The sequence below is a fragment of the Colius striatus genome, chromosome Z (genome assembly GCF_028858725.1).
Source record: "Colius striatus isolate bColStr4 chromosome Z, bColStr4.1.hap1, whole genome shotgun sequence".
Taxonomy (NCBI): domain Eukaryota; kingdom Metazoa; phylum Chordata; class Aves; order Coliiformes; family Coliidae; genus Colius; species Colius striatus.
This window is the reverse complement of record NC_084790.1, coordinates 81,569,314-81,593,854: the sequence shown is the minus strand read 5'-3', so window position 1 is coordinate 81,593,854 and position 24,541 is coordinate 81,569,314. Positions and strand designations below refer to the sequence as shown.

General features: G+C 37.4%; 1 protein-coding gene across 2 annotated transcripts in view; it reads left to right on the top strand.

Moving 5' to 3' along the window:
- Positions 1-24,541, top strand: part of RIT2 (Ras like without CAAX 2) — a 196,554-nt gene that overhangs the window by 77,871 nt on the left and 94,142 nt on the right. For both annotated transcript variants that reach the window (XM_062018765.1, XM_062018766.1), the window contains exons 3-4: positions 1,326-1,399; positions 22,012-22,203. In XM_062018765.1, the coding sequence (XP_061874749.1) occupies positions 1,326-1,399; positions 22,012-22,203 (266 nt within the window). The remainder of the gene's footprint in view (positions 1-1,325; positions 1,400-22,011; positions 22,204-24,541) is intronic.

Sequence of the window (24,541 nt, the reverse complement as noted above, 5' to 3'; positions counted from 1 at the left end):
ATACTATCAAACATAGTTTGCCACTGACTATACAGGAGTGGGCTGAGTGAAAGCCATCCGGAATCCTTCATATCCAAAAGCTTTAGTTCTTCTGTGTATAAAGAAAGCGAGGTTTTACATAATGTAATATATACATTATGCCACAAACTGAAATGTCCTGAGAATTCCAGCTACCTGTAATATAATCCTATATTATAATCCCAATATTACTGGCACAGGCTGCCCAGGGAGGGTGTGGAGTCTCCTTTTCCAGAAGTTTCCAGATCCACCTGGACACGTTCCTCTGTGACCTGGTCTAGGTAGACCTGCTTTAGCAGGGGATTTGAACTAGATGATCTCTAAAGGTCCCTTCCAATCCATATCATTCTGTGATTCTATGATTCTATGGCCTAGTCCTGGAGTCTCTGGCATCCAGGGCTCACAGGATTGAGTTTTTGGACAGGGCCAGTCATATGCTCATGAAAACTAATCCTGAGATACTTCTCAAATGCATTAAATGCACTTGTCTTCACACCTCAGTGCACAGCCAAAGCATATCAGTCACATAAAACCACTCAGGCTACTATGCATTATTGTTTAATTAAACAGCTTGGATAATTTCCAAGAGTGTTTCAAATATAAACAAAGCCTGTTGTCTAAACTCTATTTAATCATGGGAAGAAAGTAGGAACTTTGAGAGGGGAATGAAATTGTAATATGAGGAAAAGAACTTATGCAAATAGTAGTTCACCTTTTTTGTTTTTCTGCTTCCATATTCAAGTTGACAAAATCACGAGCCAAGGGAACAGTCCGCCAAGCATAGTTTTTCCCTTCTCCTCCCCCAGTCATGATGAGTGTGAGGATACTGATTACACAATTTATTTCAAAAAATCCATTTGCATTGTCCCCAGAGATATACAGAGATTTAATTAATTGCTCTGACATATTTGAACTGAAAGTTTCCTTCAGCCACAGGGAGACTATTCCAGTAATTTAGACTTGAAACTATTTGCTGGAAAAGCTCTGTGGAAGTGTCCTTGTGGTAAGTAAAAATGACTTCTGCATATCACCAGTATGATAGCTCTGAATCTTTGACTGAAATACTTGGGGTCAGTGCTATCCTTTTAAAGAGAGACAAAATTACTTTAAGATTTTGAAGTAGTGTAACAGAAAGGACTAGAACACTCCCTTTTGGTAATACCTTGCAGAGATTGTAGGATTTTAAAAGGTTTTTTCAACATGAAAGAAAGTATATTAGACTGGAGAGTTTTTAAAAAGCAAAGCTACTTAATTTTTCATTTTCTGAGTCTTTCCTATGTTTAGCTGTACTGCACTGTTTTTTTCAGAGGATGCCTATAAAACTCAAGTCCGAATCGATGATGAACCGGCCTATTTGGACATTCTAGACACTGCTGGACAGGTGAGTAGTTTCCCAGTGTGAATCATTCAATTGGAGATAAAATCAGAGATTTTAACCTTAGATACATGGGGTCACAGAGCTAGAAGCAAGCTTTCCTATTCAAACATAAGGGAACAGTGCCAGAATAACACCGAGGAATTAACACAGGAGAAGATTAAAGGATTGCTTCAGTGTTATAGAATGGTTTCAAAATCTGACCAGAAAAGATAAATTTAATCAAGTAGAAGATAAAACCGGCTTGTTTTTTTTTTCTCTTATATATAAGAACTTGTATCATAATAGTGGAATGAAAAAGTGTTACTGTCATTTTGTTTTATGTATTTATCATTCCTGCTTTTCAATATATTGCAGGAATCTTATCTAATTGTTGATCAAACATTTTACTACCATTCTTCTCCACCTTATATTTAAACATCAAATGCTCACCCATAAGGAAAAGTTCTTAACACCAAAAGTAACATAGTGTGAGCATCAGTCAGGGAAACAAATTTCACATATAGTAAGGCAAAAAAGGGAGTTAAATGCAAGGAGTTCTATATGAGTCAATTAATCACCTTTCCATCTTAAAATGATTTTTCTCTTTAATAAAAAAAAAAAAAAGCATCTGGTTGATCTTTCCCTGAGGTATGAGTCAGGTCCTATTTGAGGGCTTTGATAGTTTCATGAGTTTCCATAGCGTGCATGTGCACCTTGTGGGGGAATAAGTCAATCAACATGGACAGTAGATCCTTAAAACAAGCAAACAAACAAAAGATTTAATAAGTCTAAGCCTAGAAACCTTAATCTCAGCTTCCAGAAAGTCTGAATACAGTTTTAGCTGAGAACTGTAAATATAATATGCAATCTGCTGCCAGGAATCATGATAGCATCAATTTGTATAGAGTGTGGTTCGTGAAGACTGTGTGTGAGTTTTACATGTGAATGAAATATAGGCCAATTTCAAAGTGAACTCAACCCAGTTTCAGGAATCAAAAGATGTCTTGAATTATTCTTCATTGACCCAAAACTGTACAGTCTCAGAAGTTAACCAGAAGTAACTTGCTGCTGAGTCTCTTGTGTAAGCATTTGATTGTCCAGAAAATGTAAGTTGAATTTCAAAGCATGTCTCCAAAATCATGCATTTAATTGACACAAAATGTATTATTATATCAAGTTCAAGAATTTTCTTAAGAATAATAATTCTGTCATAGCTTCAGTAATGATTTGACTGGGAGAAAGAAGGAATATCACAGCTGCTACTCAACATATGAGTAGCATATGAAAAACTCTGAAAATATCTGTACTTCCATTGGAGATGGGAAGCAACATCTTCTTTACTCACTTAGAGAGTCTCAGACTAGTAACTTCAAGCCTGTATTGTCAGTAATACACTGTCATATAGGGAGTTATATCTCTAAGTGTTTAATTTTATAAGGCTTTATCTGTTTGTGACCTCCCCTGTTATGCTTTAATGTAGTTCAGTGCTTGCATTTACTTCATTCTACTCCTAAATTAATTTTAGTCTTATAGTGTTTAGTTGAAATGCTAAGTAAAATATTTTCATAACCAGAGCTGAAGAGCAATAAAGGAACATAGTTTATGTATCTAACATTTTTACTAATGGAAAGAAGAACAAAATACTATACAAGTTTTCTTGTAATAACCTTCAAATTAAAAAAAAAATCTTGTTTCTAGAAAAATAAAAGTGTGTGATGTTGATAAAAAAGAGATAGAATCAGATTTTTTTTTTCTCTTATTAATCCTCACTAAAATCAAACTCTTTATTTTTGATGGAATTTATATCATGCTTTTTAAAAAGTAATTATTAAAACAAGCATTTTTTTAAAAGTTTTTTATTTTCTTTTAAATTTTTGGATTTTTTTTTTTTTTTTTTTTTAAATTACAAATACCTCAGTCTTCAATCCCTTTCAAAGTTATTTTTACGTGCAGGAAGAAGAGAAAAATATCCCTATGCACTGAAATTATTAAGTTTTCCAGTTTAAACAAAACCAGTGAGAAGAACAGTTGAGAAAGTCTGGAGAGTTTTAAGTTTGTTTTACAGAAGGAATCAAAACATCTATAATATTAGAAGCCCGTGGCATGTAAGGACCGTGTAATGAAATACAATACAAAGATTTCAGAGTAAATAAAGGTCTGTGTCAGTTGCAGCACACTCTGCAGATAGATAAGCCCAGGGCACTGTACAGTCTGAACATAACTAATCCACCTCAAGATCCAATCTGAATTCTTATGAGAAAATCTCAGTTTTAAATTTCCCCATTTTTCCAGTTCGGAGTTTCATCACTGAAACATGCCTCGATATATATGTGCTAGGAAGCTCTTCCTACTGCTCTGATTGTCAGAAACTGTCCATTCTAAGTATCCTGGATTTAGTTGGCTTGAATTGGTTGCCTCTCTATCTGGACTACACAGCTTTAATCAAGATCTAATCCACTTATACTGAAGACAACAGCTAAAACAATCTCTTTTCTCACAGAAGTCTTAAAGATGCTCACACTGAATTTCAAACTGAAATGCTTCTGTGACTTTGGTGACTGGGTAAAAATCCAAAGCATCTAGTTATACTGCTGATGGTGTATGTTTAATGCTACCTCACTGCATTTCACATTAAAGCAGACATTCCGTGTTAGAGCAGAGGTTATAGCTACTAAATCATGTAGTGAAAATCTCATTTCTCTCTGATTGTCCTGGCAGCCATAAATGTTTCATCAACTTTGAATAACGACTTTAATCACTTCAGAAGATCAAGGAGCTAAAATTGTGATTATTTCCTATTTGGGAAACACAAAAAGTCAATAAAGAAACTGGACAAAGTTGATGTGCTTTGTTGTGGTTCTCAAGTATATACTTCACCAAATATGTTTCTCCTTTCTCTGCTATACCCATACACTAATTGAACGTTTCAACAATAACTAAATATTGTGATTTATCAATAATTAATATAATTTTTTTATGGTCAAGTGCAGGGTTAAAGTTCCACATCTGATTTCACACCTAAAACTGGATAAAAATCTTTATTTTAATTGATAGACACCCTTTGGAGTACCAAAAACATAGATGGTACTTCAGAAATGCATTTTTGGTTTTCAACTTTTTGAAGTTAAGAAACATTCCAAGAAAATCAAAACTAGAAACATAAATAAACTATTGCTCTAGTTATTCATCTTCCTCTTTTCATATATGTATATAGATGCCATTAAATTTGAGAGATCTGTCCTCTCAGAAAGCAGATTGATGTTCCATGAATTCTACATACCTATTTTCTACGTCATTATTTGTCCTCTAGTGCTCTCACAGTATTGGTTTTTCCATGGGAGATACAACAAGAGGCATATTCTTAATTTGTATAAGTCTAGTGCAAGTAGTTATGCATTTCTGAGCTCACTACCTCTGCATTTTACCACCTGCTACACCTGACATCATGATAGCCTGTCTTTCCTCACTACAACCAGCTTCAGACAGAATAAGGTTATGTTTAGCTTAGACAGATTCCAGAGCAGGTATTGCTTATGTAGTTGCTTGTAGCTGAATTGTAATAAACATCATTTCCTACCATAAGGCCCAAAACCATGACATGCAGCAAGAAGCAAATGAACAAAAAGTTGATGCTGGTTTTCTTTTTCAATGACACAGCTGAATCTAGAAGACATTTATCCTTACCCTCATATTTGCTGCCAGGAGAAGCTGTCAATGACATGTCACTTCTTTAACTAGAAGTTCTCTTCCTAAATCAAAAGTTTTAACATAGAATCATAGAATCACAGAATGGTAGGGGTTGGAAAGGACCTTTAGAGATTATCTAGTCCAACCCCCCTGCAGAAGCAGGGTCACCTAGATCAGGTTGCAAAAGGAGCACGTCCAGGTGGGTCTTGAAAACCTCCAAGGAAGGAGCCTCCACAACCCCTCTGGGCAGCCTGTGCCAGGGCTCCATCATCCTCATAGTGAAAGAGTTTTTTCTTATATTTAAGTGGAACTTTTTGTGTTCCAGCTTCATCCCATTACCCCTTGTCCTGTTGCTAGCTACTATAGAAAAAAGGGATGTGCTAACCTCCTGACACCCACCCTTTAGATATTTATAAATGTTAATAAGATCTGCCATCAATCTCCTCTTCTCCAGACTAAACAGACCCAGGTCCCTCAGCTTTTCCTCATATGAAAGATGTTCCAGTCCTCTGATCATCTTGGTGGCCCTCTGCTGGACTCTTTCCAGCACTTCCCTGTCCCTCTTGACCTCAGGAGCCCAGAAATGGACACAGGACTCCAAATGAGGCCTCACCAGGGCAGAGTAGAGGAGGAGAAGAACCTCCCTTGACCTGCTGGCCACACTCTTCTTGATGCATCCCAGGATGCCATTGGCCTTCTTGGCCACGAGGGCACATTGCTTGCTCATGTTTAGCTTATTATCAATCAGGACTCCCAGGTCTCTCTCTGCAGAGTTGCTCTCCAGCAGTTTGACCCCCAGCTTGTACTGGTGCATGGGGTTGTTCCTTCCCAGGTGCAGGAATCTGCACTTGTCCTTATTGAACCTCATGAGGTTCCTCTCTGCCCAACTCTCAAGCCAGTCGAGATCTCGTTGACTGGCAGCACAGCCTTCTGGGGAATCAGCCAGTCCTCCCAGTTTGGTATCATCAGCAAATTTGCTGAGAGTACACTCTGTCCCCTCATTCAGGTCGTTGATGAAGATGTTGAACAAGACTGGCCCCAGAACTGGCTCCCTGTGGAGCTCCATTGGCCACAGGCCTTCAACTTCATTCTGTGCCATTGATCACCACCCTCTGGGCTCTGTTATTAATCCAGTTCTCAATCCACTTCAATGACTTGCCTCTTTTAAATACATTTGATTTAAACTGTTGTAAACTCTTTGATCTTTGAAACTTATGGGTATAAATGGAAGGACATTCAAACCTCAAATCCTTCATTCTGTATTCAGCTCCCTTAACAATCATTCTCTGATAGTGACAATCCTCAGCTGCTCCAATCATGCACAAAAATTCTCCACACCAAGTTGAAGAAACCTCCTGTTCACTCATTTACACTTCTTCATTCTCTCTTCTGACTTAAAAATATGTTGTTGCTTGTGGAGCTCAGTTTGAATTTCTCCTCATGGAACATACACAACAGCTATTTCTCCTGCCGTATTTATAAATAACTGACTGCCACAGAGCTTTTATTCTTGACACAGCTTTCTTCATGCTGACACATTACACAGCCACCCTGTTTGGACCTCATGTTGAACACTAAAAGAGCATCAGAGTTCCCTTCACTGAAAAATAATCATCTGAAATGACCCTATGCAGAAAAGGGAAAACTGATTTCAGACGCGAAGCAGGAAAATATGCAAAAAAAAAGGGATTTCTTTACTTGTCAGTGAGACAGAATATTTGAAGATTATTACACCAATTTTTGCTTGTTAAAAGCGAGCTTGTTACAATAAACTTAGCACACCAATATTTTTCCCAAGTGGAGTCAGAGATTTGAAAAATCGGTCTTAAAATGTGATGGCACGCCATTTCAGGGAGATTTTCCTTTGTCTGGAGCTGTGTGTACATGAATTCATTTCCAGGCACACACTTTTCAACTTGACAACAACAGTGTGCTCTGTAGTGAAATCCATCTCTCAAATTGCTAGCAAATCACAGGACATGTTTATCCTGCCAACCTCCAGGACTATGATTTTTGCCCCCAGCTTCAGGCTTTGAAGAGGAACCGTATTAGTCCCAAGAGCCCTTCAGATAAACACACTTTCTCAGGCTAAACACAATGGTCCAATGGCTCACTCAGGCTGTTATCTGACATCCTTCTGCTTATTATCTAAACATGCTGCTCTAATCCCGAATCAATGGAAGTCAAATTTCAAACTACACTAATACAACTTATCTCAAGGAAATGTAAAATATCTTTTTGGCAGTAATTATATTTTAATGGGGTTTTACAGCATGTTCCTTTAAGGGGAAAATAATTTTAGTACACTTTCTGCAAGGTACTGTAGTGAGTAAATGAAATCTATTTTATTTTTAAGCACATTGGTAGTGAACTAAGTAGCAACCATTTACACTGTGTTAGGTGAAGAACATTAATTTTATTCTCTTTATACACTGTTATTTCACAGACTGATGATGACATAGTTAGAAAGTCAAATTGTAGCAATGAAAATTTGGTAGAATCTCAAGACAAGTTTTTCTGTATTTTCTAGGGAGAATTAAAATCTCTCTCTCACCTGGTCAGTTAATTTAAGAATGGATAGATTGTGTATAAGTATTTATTTGGCACAGATACTGAGTGAAAAAAACAGTTTGACTAAATCAAAGAACCTCAGACACAACTCCAATTTCCTCCAAATTATGAGCAAAATATTCTCTGGCTTTGATGGAAAGGACTGTCCAAAAGGAGTATATTAGTTTAGCAAGAACAGGCAACTAGCAACTTCCTTTCGTATCCCTGTCAATGAATGAGTCATGGTGCAATAAAGGATGAATCAGCTTGTATTTCTAGGTCTACATTTATCTTTCTGGCAAACAGTTGCAATAAGATGTTGCAGGGAGCAGATATTTAGGGTGAACATCAGGGTTTATTGAGCCTAACAATACCAATTCCTGTCCCTCATTACCATTTCTCTTCAGTAAAGTCAGAGGTAGTGGTTCTGTATTGCAGGAGGAGGAATACTTTCCAGTATTGACTGTTCTTTTTCAATAAATTATCTTTTCTTATTTCCTTGAAATGCTTTCGTGCTGTTCTTTATCTTTCTTTAACTAACAACTTCCAAAAATATATAAATACACAGTGACATTGATGAATGATGTTTGACTTTTCTTAAAAAAAAAAAAAAAGATAAGAAGAGCTAAAAGAAGAAAATATTTTTCTTATAAATTCTGATAAAAGTAGCAAAATCCTTTTTTCCCTTTTCCATATCGTTCCTTGTAGTGTGTCCTTTATTTTGGTTTGGATTTTTTTAGAGTTCTGGTATACATTGTATGGAAAACACCCATATAAACATGTCTCATATGATTAAACTTCATCCAGGTCTTCCACAGGACTGTGATTATGTAAATTTAGCTTTTCTTTCAACATTATAAACGCTATTGCATACTTTTTTCTTTCAACTATTGCATGGCACTGAAGCTCTTTGAAGTCCAGTAAACTTTCTTTGAACATCCAGTAGATGCTGGACATGCCCTAAATGTGTATTAATTTCTTGATATATTTGTGACTGTCCTAGATAATCTCACTAGAAATTCCATTTTACATAATCTTGTGGGTCAAAAGCTACTGGTTACACAGATAAGACACTCCAGTGGACATAAAATTGTTTTCTACCTCTATCAACTTTCTTAAAATTCACATTAAAAATGTATTTCCAGAACAAAAATCTTGTCTTGAATGCAGAGAAAACAAGTGTATTAACAGCATCATCTGGTGAAATTTGGTCTCACAACAATAAATGATCAAGAGAAGGGTATCTTGTGGAGCAGGGTGTTAATACTGCTGAGGAAAAGTGAGTTGTCCCAAAGGACTGTATTTTTCAAAATTTGTGTTTTATTCTTTTCTGTAGCTGCTGAATAGTCTAACGATACATTGAATGATGATGTCTCCAGACAAAAGACAGCAGAAAGTTCCATGATCTTATATGAATCATACAAACCTTTGAATGGTAAAACTGTGTAAGCTGTTTGTCTAGATGAGGCTTTCTAAACCTGTTACTACTGTCTCATGTTAGTGAGAAGGGGTTGGAAAATTTACAAACAAAAGACATCCTTCACAGAAGAAGTTCCAGTAGTTTTGCCCTAGAACCTGGAAGTGGTATCTTCTCCCCTCCATCCCCCTATCTTCCCACAAAAAAAAAAAAAAAAAACAGGATAAGTAAAGCTTAGTAAATTTTGAAACTCTACTTGTAAATCTGTTTGTCTCCTGTCTTTTATAATCTGAGGAATGTTATTACAGCTAACCAGGTTTTTGAAAGAGGAAATAAAGAGCAAGTATAAAGTCAAGGAAATAATTGTTAAAAATATGGAACATTTTCTGTTTTCTCTTTTCAAACAGGATATATTTCAGAGATGTATTTTTCTTACTTCCATAGCAGTAAACTTTCATAGATTGTTGTACCTGCTTTTATTTTCTGCCTAATGGTTGAGCAGAATAAATTGTTGCCACAGGAGCTTCATGTCATTATTAGAGCAGGGGGCTAATGTGAAACAACACATTCCAGGAAGCAATTTTTTCTTTTAAGAAGACAAAACTCCAAATGCTTAGTAACAACTGTGTCAGCTGTATCTGTGTGAGAGGTCAGATCCTTTCTTACTTATAATGAGATACTTGAGTAACACCTTGAAGTTAACTGAAAAAGTCAGACTCCACTAAGTTTTAGAATTGTAGATGAGTTGTGTACTGATGTTGGATAGTCTTGGTATATCTCAGAAGCTACTCAACATCTTTTAGGGTCTATTGCTCTAACCAAGCTAGACTATGACTTAGTATTTTGAAGCTCTCTCTTTTTCCTCAGGGCTTTGTTTTTCTAAAGAAATGAAAACTATTGCCTTGTTTTATAGGCAGACACAGAGGCCAAGGATCTGAAAAAGGATGTTATTTACCACATTAGAAGTGACTTAGCTTCAGTTAAACTATTCCTGATTTACTTTAAAGCCTAGCTGTCATATTAATGGATCTGGATGAAATCTTCAGTGCATATTGGATGTATAAAGTGAGGATCAGCTCCCTAAATTTTGTTTGAATTGTTACAGAGGAATTGGTGCCACTGAATATCCCTAAATGAGGGATAAATGCATTTCACAGGAACATAAGACATTTTGTGAACTGCTTATACAGTGGAGGTGAAACACTTTCCTGTTGTTTCAGCCATATCTTTTTCCCCACAAGTCCCCAGAAGGTGACTGAGACCAGCGTTGTGGGATCATACATACGGACACCAATCCAGAGAGTGTCATTGTGTGTGTGATGCTACTGAACCATTTCACTTTCACCAGAAACATTTGTGCACATTCAAGGAAAAAAGAATGGTGGAGTATTCTTCATGCTGCAAGTCACAGGGACATGACAACGTAGGCCTTTTGTATCACAGATTCATACCAGAATTTAATATTAAAAGAAATACAAAATCAGTGTAGCTAAGCATAGCTGTTTTGCCTTCATGATGGTGATGATTTATGTAGTCCCCAGGGAACTTACCCCTGAGATAAACACAGAGCTAAATTTCAGTGGCAGAAAAGAGAGCACAATTGATTAAGTGCTACAAATGTCTAAAATAGCCACTCTGCAGATTGTCTGCTTCTTCTTGCTCCCTCCCTCTTTTTCAGATTCTTGACTCAAATTGTATCTCTGTGTAGGGCACAGGGGAGGGAAGAGAAATACCTTCATTGTGGAATTTTTAAGGCAGGAATCCTTGCTATGGAAGTCATATATATGCAACTATGCAAGCCAGGATATCATTTGTAGTCATTTATGAGAGCAATGAGTTGTCTGACTCCACAGCCTCCTTCTTCACTTCTGCAAGGCTGCACAAGCCTCACTGGGGAAGATGGCAAGCCTGCAATGCCTGTGTAAGCTGATGAAAGCTTGTTTGAACCCCTGTAAAGCCTTTACCCACAGTCACAGTCATCACCTCTTCACTAGTAGGCTGTTGTCTTTTATTTTTTTTTTTTTTACTTTTTCTGTTTACTGAAATATAAGTACCAAATTATTAATTCTTTCCCTTTATGATTTATGATGCATTTGTGATAAAAGGTGAAAATTTGCTTTATGCTTTCTTGTATACAAATGAGGAGGGGAGGAAATGATAAACCAAATGCAATTGGGAGTCTTAGAGGTAGTTAACGATGAAGATTGCTTCAGTATCTGCATTTGGGAGAAAATTACTAACGTGTTTATTCCTAAGAGAGAAACCATTAGCATTAATATGAAAGAAAAAGACAGTTTTCTGAGTTAGGAAGTGCAGCACCGAGACATTTTTACAAGCATTGTGGAGAACTAATATCATGATTTCATCCATATTTTGAGGTGAATGAAAAGTAGATAACATCTCCCACGTGATAGATCACCTATTTTCATTACTCCATATGGCAAACCAGCTTTAGAAACACAGGATTAATAAAGTTAACAAAAGCGTGGTTGCATCAAACTGGCAAATATATTATCACCTGGATGCAGGAGGGCAATTCCAGTGAGAACACTGGGAACATCATTGCAGTAAAGCTACTTCTGGAGAGAGGATCTGAGTGCCAGTGTAGGTCATTTAGTAGTTCCTTATTGAAAAAAAGAGTCACGGTATGATGCTTTTTTTTGAAGTCCTGAATTATTTCATTGGAAATAATTCTCATTTGTTTGGGTGTTTTCCTTATTATTTTTTCTTTATTTATTCTTTTCTACTATGTTGATGTATTTCAATCTTACCTCATCAGCTAGCTATGATACAGAACAATATGTGAATAGAGAATAGTGCTTCTAAAATGTACTGTAGTCAGTGAATGAGGCAGTGCAATAGTGATCTATCGGCGTTCAGAGTGTGAGGGAACATCTACAACTGTCTTTCATGACACTTAATCAAACTAACCTCACAAACTTGTGGTTTTCAGAAAGGCTGATAATTTAGATGTACTTGTTCAAGGTCTCAGACTTGTCTGAATGAAGATGAGACTAATGTCTTCACGAAGTTTCCTGATACAGATTAAAAATGAAAGTATTTATGTTTACTCATTTTCTCTTTATATTCAGGATCTGAGAAGTTCATAAAGTCTCTTCAGCAGTCACAGATTAAAGTTATATTAACTGGTGTAAAGAAATCCATCTCTTTCAAAGAAAATACATTAATCTTCAGAAAGAATCCTGAGCTGAGGTCTGGTATAACACCATCTCTTATCTGAGACTGAAGGCATTTTCATGTAGAAGCAGACTGATGCTGAAGAATATAAGTGTGGGGAAAAAATGGGAGAGGGAAACTATTTTAGAAATATTTTGGCCAAAATTTTATGAAAATCAGGGATGTAAAACTGTGCTTGTATTTCACATTCAATGCAAGTCTAATTGTGTTTCTTAAATTAACAATCATCCATTCAGTTGATTCACTCAACTAGAACAACTACTTACCTGTAGGCAAGGTCTTGAGGTGCTCCCTGCCACTCAGTCTATCTAGTTGCACTTATCTCTTCCATTTCCAGAGTGTACATTACCTTCCTGAAAATCCAGGTAAATACCATCTAGGAGGTAATGCCACTGTTTTCCAGAAAAATGAAAATCACTCCAACAAAAATCACCTGTCATGGATATTGTCTTTCCTGCCTGCTTCCCTTACCAGGTAAATAAATTAATAAGAGGAAGGAATGATCAAGTAAACAAGCACTGATTTCAACAGGGTTTATATTATTGCTGCTGGTTGTCTTCTATATTAAGGATTAATTTCAGTATGTGTCTCAGCTCTTTACTTGTACATTCCTCGATTTAAGAAAAGGCTACTGATTTTGTACAATGTGGAGTTCATAATATTGCCTTGGAAGGCTGTCAGATTAGGTTCAGAAAGACATTAGTCTGCTAGGAACATCGACTGCATCTTTTATGTTATCTTTCTACTGTTCCCATCATCAGTGATGTGCGTTTTATCCCCAGCACAAATTCATAGAAGGAAAGGGCTATTGCTGTTTTATAAGAGAAGCAAGGATTCCTTCCTTTAATTATAAGGCGTGAGACAGTGACTGATCATTAATCAAGGGACTGATTATAATAATAATCTATTTCCACTGCAGGCTTATGGGCTAATTCTCATTTATACTAATCCCATTTTAAACTGCTCCTGAATCATTACTCTAACAGGCAAAAAGAGTCATGAGAGAGGGGTTTGATATACAACCATAACTGTGTAGAGCCTTGACACAGAGAAGAATCAATCCTTGTCCTCCAGTACTTAAGGCAGAGACCCTGCATTTTCTTTAGTCTGTATCTGAGCTGTTACTCAGCTCTATTCCTTCTTCCCAGTGGTGTGGCAGATGGTTTAGGCTGGCACAGGTGGCAGAGTACCACCTGCTGCAAATTCTCCTGTATCTTTTGCTATATAACTCCTTTTGTTGTTGCTGTTTGCAAAGGATGGCTGGAAATAGAGAAGCAAGAAGAGAATGTGAAATGATGCTGATATTGTTCAGTGCTTTTGTGTTTTCTGTTGTGTCATTGCTGGAGCTTGCTGGAATCCTGCAAACAAAGGCAGAAGATTTGATCTTTGACTTCTGTGATGACTAAAATGTGTCTATTTACTATCTCTTAATGCAACTTAACCCATGTTGAGTGTTAGCATTTCACACTGCTGAGAGCTGTAAAGGCAAAAATCATCTATTGGATTTAGGCAGTACATGCTACATCCTCTTGACCTTTCAAATTTCATTGGAAATACAACAGCTTTGTTGAAACTAAATGAAAAGTTTAAAATGAAGGGGAGAACAAAGCTTATAATCCAAATGTACGAAAGATATGACTGGACTGGGGTTGTGGCTGATATTGAGGACCTCATTGTTTAGCCACTGTGGAAGAAGTGAGAGAGGTACGAAGGAAAGTCATCTCTGATATCTTAAACATTTCTTTGAGAACAGGTTGAACTGCTCTGCGAAATGGATCATCTCTTACCACTGACTGTAGAGAGAGAGGCTTGAGGAGTAATGTAGAATACATGACTGCTTCTTCAGTGGCAGAAAGCAAATGAAGCAAGTCCCACTCTTTGCCATCTAGATTAGTAGTGGTATTATGGTAATGTAAGATACAGTATTGACCCAGCTTTCTATCTTCTCATTTGATATGTAACTACTGCAGGTTTTTTGCCTCTTGCTTTTACAAGTAAGCTTTTAACAGATACTTGGTTTTGCACCCAGACTCCCCACCTCTCCCTAAACTATTACTGAAAATCAAATAATTATTACAACCTTCTCATCAGTGTACTTTCCTTAGATAAAGTTATTTCAGGAGGCAGGAGAAATGAAAAGCATATTTTATGACAAGTAGTGCCATGTGAATGATGTGTAATTCCAATGAAGTCAACTATGTGTTTACAGGTATAAGAGAATTTATTAATAATGTGTTATGGGAGGGTTGTAATTTGGCTTTAAAAGATGTTTGCTGCTAAAAAATGATTTTTATCCATATTGGCAAAATCTCTTCTGAGACAGAAGAAATACTCAACTGCTTTTTTTAATCAAAAATTCTGATTTTTTTTAAAGTGAGCAGTGCATTTTGATATATTTCTTTCATAGTCTGTGTCCCTCAGTATCTGAAATAATTTTCCCCCCCCCTGCGTTTCCTGTGTCCTTATTTGTTCATTGTCATAGATGAACAATATCCCCTCAGTTTCCAAGAACATACCTCTCCTCCCTCCTCAAATTCACTAAAAGCATAAAAAAACCCCTTCATAATAAGAATGACCTCTGTGGTAATCAGGGAGACAGCTTTGATTAAGAACATCTGTTAGCAGATTCCCGGTTCTAAAGTCAAGCAGAACATAAGACAAGAAAATATAGAAAGTGGCATTTCTCAAACGGTGAGGCTGGCCTCCCTGGAGAGACTCTGACCTCTCACAGAGATACAAGCCAAGATAAAAAAAAAAAAAAAGAACAGACATCAAAATATGTGAAGTGTTTGTGTAGTTTGAAAAACATGACACCTTTGTTTCTGAGGTGCTGCATCTTTAAATTTCTAAGCACTACACTTCTGAGTATGGAGAAGGACTGCACTTCTAAGCATTGCATCATGTTTATTCCTCAAACACATCACCATACAGTAAAAACGAAGGGGCAGATATGGTGACCTCCTGCTCATTGCCTTTGTCCCTTTTTTGGTTATTTCTTTTCTTCCTCTTTTTCCTCCCATCCTTTGGGGGTTGACAAGGCTATCTGCTAGCAATTCGTAACATGGTAATTCAGGAGAATTGGCTTCAGTTTTGAGTTCAGGTGGTGTAAAATGGTGATGTGTGATGTGGAAAAGGTTGTTTCTTAACAATTTCTATTCAGAGTTGGATGAAAGGTTTTCTAACACAGTGCTCTTTCTCCAGCATTGTTAATAAGGAAATATTTAGGAAACAGTAGAGAACCAGGCTTGGCTTCAGTAGACTTTGTGATACACTTTCCCAGATTATTTCAATCAGGAAGGTAGGTTTGTCCTGAGCTGAATGCTATCCAGACTATTATGTTTCACAGAAACCCATAAACTAATCCTTTGTAAGGATCTACATATCTAAGTGTAATCTATCCGTCTCTGCTGCTCAATACATTTGTTTTCTCTTCTGGAGACTTTAAGACACCGATCTTACTTGGAAAAGATTCTACTCCCTAATAAAAAAAACTTAGAAGTTCTGCTTATATTTCTATCAAAACAATAGTAACCTTAAAAATAAGACAATACTACTCTTTATGAAAGGCTTTTTATTGGTCTTTCTCAAAAGTGGGATAAAAGAGGATGAACCAAGACAACAGATATAAAACAAATATTAAGTACTTCTTCTTTACTACATTATTCTAGCAACTAATAGAAAAAGCAAGTGCACATAGAAGGATGAAACATGGAATCAGAGATATCCTTCCAAGGATCAGTATAGTATTTCTTGGGCAGAACTGGATTAGATTATGAAAGCTAAAGTGTTCCTAGAGTTGAAACTGAGAGATAAAAGGCAATGAGATATGTTTCTACTGATACACTGGCAAATAAACAAAGGATATCAAAAATGTGGGACTGCTGCTGAAATGAGTAGATGGCCTAATAACATGGAATAGATATGCCTGAGAATTGTCAAAGGCAAATGTAACATCAATTTAGGAGCAGTGTAATTATTGAGGTATTTTCTTGCTAGCTTTCTTCAGCAATAACTACATATATATAATCATTTGAGGATTAGTATCAGGAGTTTTAGGCTCTCAATTATAATGGAAAAATAAAAGGAAAAAAAGTTGTACTACCTTCTTTCAACTTTTTGAAAAGTTTTATTTTACTTCTACCCAGACTTGATGCTTGTTCTCAAGTATAACATCTTCCCTAAAGAAGAATAGTGATTTTGTTTCAAAAGATTTCTTACAATATTTTTCAGTTCAGTCTTAGTCATAATACACAAGAGAGTATCAGAGACTGGTGTCAAGCTGCAAAGTGCTATAAGCATGACAAATCTTCACTTTCATTTTAAGAATTGATTTCCTTTTGAGAAGGTGTGATTTCCTTCTGTCTCTTCCTTTTGGCATTTACTGACTTCAGAATGTTTCATATTTTCCTCTTACTGAGTAGCAAATGGCACCTAGGACTGTTCTTGAATATTTTTTTTTTTAAAGCCACTTTTACAGCAGGAAACAATTAAAGAACTTATTAGTGTGTCAGCTGCAGAGATACACTGTTGTCTACTTTATAAGAGAACCTGGCAAAATATAAAAATAAAATCACTTTTATTCTGTAAAACCTTGGAGTCTATCTCCTACTTCTGAAGACTCACAAAACCTGAATAAGCTTGGAGTTTGATTCTGCTTACTGTAGCGATACATGTAAACTGTGAAATCTAGAGTAGGACTATGGTGGTTTAGCTCGGGTCCACCAAGTCATAAAATCACTCCCCCTTCTAAACTAGGCAAGAGAGAGAGAGAAAGATAACAAATGGCTTAGGACGGAGAGATCACACGGCAACTAGCATCATGGTCAAAACAGACTCAGGGAGAAAAGGGTTTGATTTATTAAAGCAACAATCAGAATAGGGAGATGAGAAATAAAACCATCTTAAAAATACCTCCCTCCACCCCTCCCTCTTCCCAGGACTCTCCTTCCTTGTGCACCAGCAGCGCAGGTGATGGGGGACGGGGGTTACGGTCAGTTCATTGTAGATGGACTTTGCTGCTGCTGCTTCTCAGGGGGAGGCCTCCTCACACTTCCCACTGCTGCACTATGGGGTCCCTCCCATGGGAGACAGTCCCTCACCAAATGCTCCAGTGTGGATCCTTCCCACCGACTACAGCTCCTCACAAACTGCTCCAGCATGAGGCCTGCCATGGGGGCAGCTCCTCAAACTCTGCCCCAGCGTGCATCCTTCACATGGCAAAACCAGTCCTTCAGTGACAGACTGCTCCAGCCTGGGGCCCTCACGGCATCACAAGCCCTGACAGCAAACTTGCTCTGGCCTGGGCTCCTCTCACCCCACGGGCTCCCAGGCCCTGCCAGGAGCTCGCTCCAGGGTGAGCTTCCCATGCAGTCACAGCCTCCTTCAGGCACCCACCCTCTCTGGCATGGGCTCCTCCATGGGCTGTGAGTGGATCTCTGCTCCTCATGGTCCTCCATGGGCTGCTGGAGGACAACCTGCTTCACCATAGTCCTCACCACATATCACAGAGGAGCCTTCTTTCAGGGGCCTAATCACCCTCCTCCCCCTCCTTCTCCACTGACCTTGGTGTTTGTGGAGACGTTTTCACTGTCTCACTCCCTGCTGCTGCTGCAGTTTTGCAACTGTGCAACAATTTCTTCTCAAATATGTTATTCGCAGAGGTTTTACCACCATCACCAATTGTCCAGGCCTGGGTCAGGTGCAGGGTTCAACTTGAATCGACTGGCCCTAACCCTGTGAGCTACAGGGGAAACTTCTAGTAACTCTTTGTTTAAAGAAGCCACCTCTGTAGACCCCCTGCTACCAAAAAATCTGGCCCAGTCAAAACCACTACAAGGACTTTAAAAGATGAACAGAGATTTAGTTACATCTTGGTTTTTTGTCTTGCATATATAATATGACACATTATTTCAAGGTTTACAGTATGTTTGTTGGAAATCATGTTTATTCTTTTTCTTAGTCTCTGTTACTATGTGGGCATCCTTGATGAGCAGATAAAAAAAACCCAATTTTTTGAAGTCTAAGAGAGGATTTATTTGTGTTTGACCTTGGAGTCCTTGACTGTGTAAAGACTAATCGTAGAAAGGGAAAAACGCTGAGACATAAAAGTTGATATATTAAAAAAAGGAAGAAATTACTGACTTAACAGACAACTAAGTGGATATCCCCAGTACAATTTATGTAAAATAATTAATACTTCTGAAAATGGATCACTACAATCATGACACTATTTTGGCTGTTTTGTCTAATACATCAGTAGAAATAAAAGGTCATAAATAAAATCTTGGATGTAAATTCATTTAAATCTTTAAAGTTGCAACTGTCCCATGGCATGAACCAGAATGTATGGATGAATGATTCAAGAACAGCAGTGCCTGAAAGCTGAGCATTTTATTCCTTTGGAATGTTTCGGTGTATAAAACTAGGAACCCAGAGTCTCCTGGCAGCCAAGCAAAGCCATTAAGCATTCCAGGAGAGTGATCCTGGGAGTCCTCATGCTGCAGAAAGTCACTTACTATGAGTAACTGTTACTTAATCAGGGATATGTGACCTAATTCCTTCTTAGTTTGCCATAAATGGTTATAAATGATGCAGATCATCTTGTTTAAGAAAGGCTCATCTTTTGTAAAAGGCTGTTGTTGCATTAAAAGGGAACAGAGTGGTTTGGCAGAAAATAAACTCCCTTGTAGGCTAACTCTCCTCACTTATGTGAGAGATTCAGTGTAGGTAGGTTTAAATCCTGAGTGGTGCCCAATTTACCACGACCAGTACAGTCGTGTTCACCTCCTTTTAACTATCACAGCTCTGGATTCACTGATAGTGAGCTGCACCTTCAGTCTGGTCATGCTCATGAGCTAGTATGGCTACACTCGAGCGTTTAGTTGCATTCAGTGAGAAACTGTGATGATTGGCTGTTTAAACAGTGCAGTTTTATTCATGCAACTGATACACAGGTTCTTATGGATTGCCAGTGACAGTGTCTGTCTGTAAAAGAAAGCACATGCAAAAAGTAGATATATAAGCAATACAATGAGAGGTTACAAAATATTGTCTGGCTATAACAAGTTAAAGAGTGTCTCAGTCAAGGTGTCCCAAGCAGGGAGGAAGAGAGACTCAGTCCGTCAGCTGATCCCAAGAGTCAGAGACAGTCTACCAGGGAGCTTCCCTGACACATTTATGATGATGTCTTTCCCTCAGCACCTCACTTTTCTTTAACCATTTTATACCTTTTTTCACCTTCAAGGTGGAATTTGGTTGACTTTAGTCATAAATACCTTTGTAATTATTGGTGTAAACATTGTCTCACCTTCCATTTAAAGGTATAGTTTACCAAAAATTCAGGGTGCAGACTCAAGAAGGAGTGGTTGCATCTTGGATGCGGGTAGCCTTTGGGATGGAAGTGTGTTTTAGTATTAAAATTACATCAAAATAATCAAAGTTGGCACTAAGGACAGCATATTGTCAAGATTTGACAGACCATTGGCTCAGGGTACCAAAAGTGCTGCTGATCAGCTATAGAGGTTCATTTCGTTCCTGTGTATCGTCGCAGGGTCTGACCACAGAGTCTTCACTCTGCTTCACCCTCCATGGTATTTGCAGGGAATTGGTGTATTGTGGATTCCTCACATAGCAGCAACAGCTGTTTCCACTCTGTAAGCTGCCTTGATTTTATACCTTTCTTTAATTGATGAACAATGCTCATTTTTAATATAAGTTTTAAAATAAGTTTTAATTTCCAGGCCACTTAGGTAATTATGCCACAGAATAATCATACAGTGTTACAGTATTTGATTTACGAACACTTTAACCCAGAAAGACGGGTCATCTGGGCTGGGATTTAGGTTCCATAACAAAACGTCTGCTTTCAGGTGTCTACATGGGAGCTAGCAGCTCCATTCCATTATATAAATGTTAGCTCAATATAAAGTAGATAAACAAAAACTAGATAATTAGGTAACTGAAGTGACTACCATTTTTTCATCAACAGGAGCAATCAGTAATTGCATAGACTATTTATTTTCTACAACAAAGGGTTTAGACAGTGGCCTGCAGCTTGACACATAGGTAAATTCAAGAGACTTAATCCACCACTTTAACTCACCATAAGCTTTCCGTTGTCTGCTAAATCTGAAGGGTTCACCTCCTCCTACAAAAGAGCTGACTCTGCTCTTCATGATGCAGAACAATTCTAGGTGATTGATTCAAAGAGAAAAAAATTGCAGACGTGGAGGAGAGTAAGGGCTTCCAGAGAAACTCTTGTTCTAGCAGGAAAGTGTTTCTCCTCACCACTGCCCGACTTCTTACACATCCAGTTTCAAGGCGACAGTATAGAATACAAGCTGATCCACCCGATGTTGTAACTTGGTAGTTAATAAACTCTCCTGGGATGCCAGTGGTGATGTTTCAGAGATTTTGAAATTCTGAGTAAGTCTCAAAGCAGAATCCTACCCTTAAATTGCCTATTAGTCTGCTATTTTGGAGTTTGGTCTATGAACTTTTTCCTGTAGTAGGTGAATTATTTTGAATGATATATAAGAAAGCCCTTGGGTAAAAGATACATCATGAATAAATGATAATGGTCAACACAAAAGTCTATTCACAGGAACTGTTATCAATCAACGTGAGTGACGATTGAGAGAGATTTAAGGCTGAGACTTTTAAAAGAGTATAAGCAATCCATTTCCCTTCAATTTTCAGCATGAACTGAGCATAAATATATAACCTAAACTATTTTAAAAATCCTAGCCTAAATTCTCAACAGAGTAAAAAATATAGGACTTGATATTGAATCTGCTGCTCATAGAAATGGTCCAGTGTTGATGTGTGTATTCCTTGCTTTATCAGACCTTCCCGCATCATAATATCTCTGGAGAACTGATTCTGTCAGTAGGATTCTGATCCTGACCGACTGTTGCCATGGTATTGGGTTATTCTGGGCTGTGATCAAGAAGAGCAAACAAACTTGAAGAAGAAATTGGTTTTGAAACATATTCTTAAGCTGCAATGCCTGAGACTAGTTTTTGAAAACTGAATCCTGATTTTTGTACAATGTGACAGATGTTAAATATTTCTGAAAAACCATACCAAAAACTAAAAGTGTTGCGGTGACAAGAAATATATATATAAACAGAGTAAAATGCCGGAGAAGAAAACTCGGCCAATTCATTCTCACACTATTTGAAGTTGTTCATTTACATTTAATGGTATTATCCTGCACAGAACTGAAACATCCAGCTTCACTGAGAGCATTTGAAAGATCAGAACTTTTTGCAGATTATATTCCTGTTTTACCAGGCATTATTCCAAAGCTGGTGAGAGTCAATGGATGTCTTTTTGATATAACTAAACTTTTGAATTGAGTGCATAATAAGGAGATTGTACCCATCTCTTATCCCTAGATAATAATACAGCTCTTCTTTTACACTTTAGTATTCTTTCAATTGCAAGTAGCCTATGTTTATGAAAAGCATTATAGAAAGTTCTAGAAATACATGAGACAGTATTTTCTGCATGTAGGCACCGACATAAAATGTTTATCCTCTTGGAGGATGGTGATATCTTGGTGGAAAAAGGAAAATAAAGGTCCTAAGGGAAATCCTGATGATGTGTTATCCGGGATGGTTACTAGAGAAGGATTCATAAGTTTCAGCAAGCAGTGTTTAAAACAGTAAACCAAGCAATCTGAAATTATTTAAGGAATGGTGGAAGTTTTCAACAAGTTAATTATTTACAGGTGTATAATTTTGTGTGACAAATTACTGAGGTTGTTCTTCCTATTCCATAGGCAGAATTCACTGCCATGAGGGACCAATACATGCGAGGTGGAGAAGGCTTCATTATCTGCTATTCCATCACAGATCGCCAATCTTTTCAAGAAGCTGCTGAGTTTAAAGACCTCATTTATCGTGTCCGGCACACCTATGACATCCCCTTGGTACTGGTGGGAAACAAAATAGATCTTGAAGAGTTCAGACAGGTAAGCAACTTCTCTACTGGCTTTGACTTCCTTTTAAATTGTTTACCTGAGGGATTTCTGTAGCATATGTTGTATAATACTACTGAGAATTATTAGCACAAGACAAGTTTTAATCAAAGAGCAACATGCTAGGTTTAGTAATAAATTAAGGATTTAGCAGTAATTTTCACTTACATGTTATGGTTCTTAAATCTATATTATCTTAATAGAATTAGCCAATTACATCCAAACATTCTTTGTTTTTTCTTTAAATGGAATCCCATTATTTTTATTGGAAGCTATACATATGTTCAACATGCAAAAAGATTCAGTCAGGATCTTTGTGGCATAAAACAACCCCGTGTTCTTTGGAAATTACCAATCATTAAATATAGAGGGATTTTTTTGGTCATACACATACTGTATTTAATTAAAAATTCAGACTGAAAAAAAACCTACTTAAAATAGAGAAATGCATATGAGATTATCTTTGCCTGAAAAGCCAACAGACGTGTGATTAGTGTTCAGGAAAGATAGCAACATACAAGACTAATTCAGTTTTACTGTTAATTGAGATTGAGGCCACTAAGAGACATAAAGCAGTAGAGTTCTTTGACTATGAAAAACTCTTTAGTAGTTGTCATGATTTAGATTCATTTAAGAACAAAGAATCACAATCAGCCATAAGTACCAAGGGCCTTTGGAACCCATTAAGGACAGGGAGGACTCCCTTGCCACTTATGGTACCAGACAAAACAGACCAGAGTACTCCACTTGAGGAAGAAAACAAACAAAATACAACACAAAGTGGTGTTTGAAGAGCACAACCAGTCCTTTAAGACTCTACCCCTCACTTGGGCTCTTTACATCCTCACCTACTGAGTGTTTCAGGAGGGCAGGGAACATGAGTTTCAACCAGTCCTTCCCCTGATGGGTCCTGCTACTTGTCTCTCCTTAGGGCAGGCAGATTCCTCACTGGGCCTCCCTGCTCCAGCTCATGTCCCTCACACACCCAGCAGCCCTGCATGGACTGCTCTGACTTGTGTTCATGACAAAGGCTGCAATTCCTCTCTGTGTCCTCTGAGTCGGAGTCCAAAGTATTCACCCTCTCCAGCATGGGATCTGCAAAACTCCCCCTTTCCAGCACAAAGCCTTCCCAGATCTTGTGGCAATCATTCGTCCTGCCATTGCCCTGCACAGTTAGAAAGGGTGACAGACTGTGTTCTTACCACAGGGTGTAGAGGAGTCTCTGGTCCAACCCTCATCCTCCCTTCTTTCTTCTTTGACTGTGGAGTCCATGAAGTTACATCCATCTTGTATTATCCCTCCATCTCCTCTTCTGCTGCAGATTTTCCTCCTTAAATAATGATCACAGAGGGAGGTGGATTAGAAACTGAATTTTAAGCATAAACTTCTGAAAGGGGAAAAAAAATCCTATATGGAAATCTTAAAAGACTCTTTATACACATTACTATTTCTTTCAAATTACTGACTTGTGTGCAGACATATGTAACAGTTAAATAAAATGATGTTTTTCAGTTCATTAAATCTGTACACATCTGTACACATCCTATTACTCTTTTCCACTTACCCTGCTACTTTTCTTTATATTTCTTTGTCTTCTTTTTTACCTAAAGAAAATACAAGAGTGTATTAAGCCTGAAATTACTCAAGATCTGATGATGTACATTTAGAATTTCACAGATCATTGCCTTTCCCTCTAAATCAGACTTTGACAAAACCTTAATGGTGACAATCCTTCTGCAGTTTAACACACAACTTGAGGCTTCAAACAGTGTCATGTGCAACATCCAGTACAATCTGTATAGTTTCTGGGGTACTTATACGCCAAATAAGGAGGAATGTGGATACAAGAATTCTGCTGAGAAAACAGGACATTGTAACAATTTAGAACAAAAATGAGGTCTATTCATTATCTACAAGTACCTATAGATGAGGCTTTCAGGAATACTCTGTTCACTTTCTTCCAGCAATGTTTGGAACTGCTTCTTTCTGATGCTATGTTTTTCTGGGCTTTTATACTTTAATCATTGTCAAAGTATAAAAAAATATATGCCTGGTGTAAATGTTTTACCTGTTATTTCATTATTTTTTATGGTTTTCCAAACAGGAAAATCAGTTTACATGAATATCTAAATTGAATATCACAAACAGTATTCAGGATTAAAGAGAAATAGTGAGTTCTTGAGAATTATATTAGAAATGATATTTTTGAGATGTGACAGATACACAAAATACTGTTATACTAGAACATCACTGAAGATCCTGCCTGAATCTGTATCAAAGCAATTCCAAATCATGGTCCTGTACTTTTTAAAAAGTTCTCAATGAGAACAGA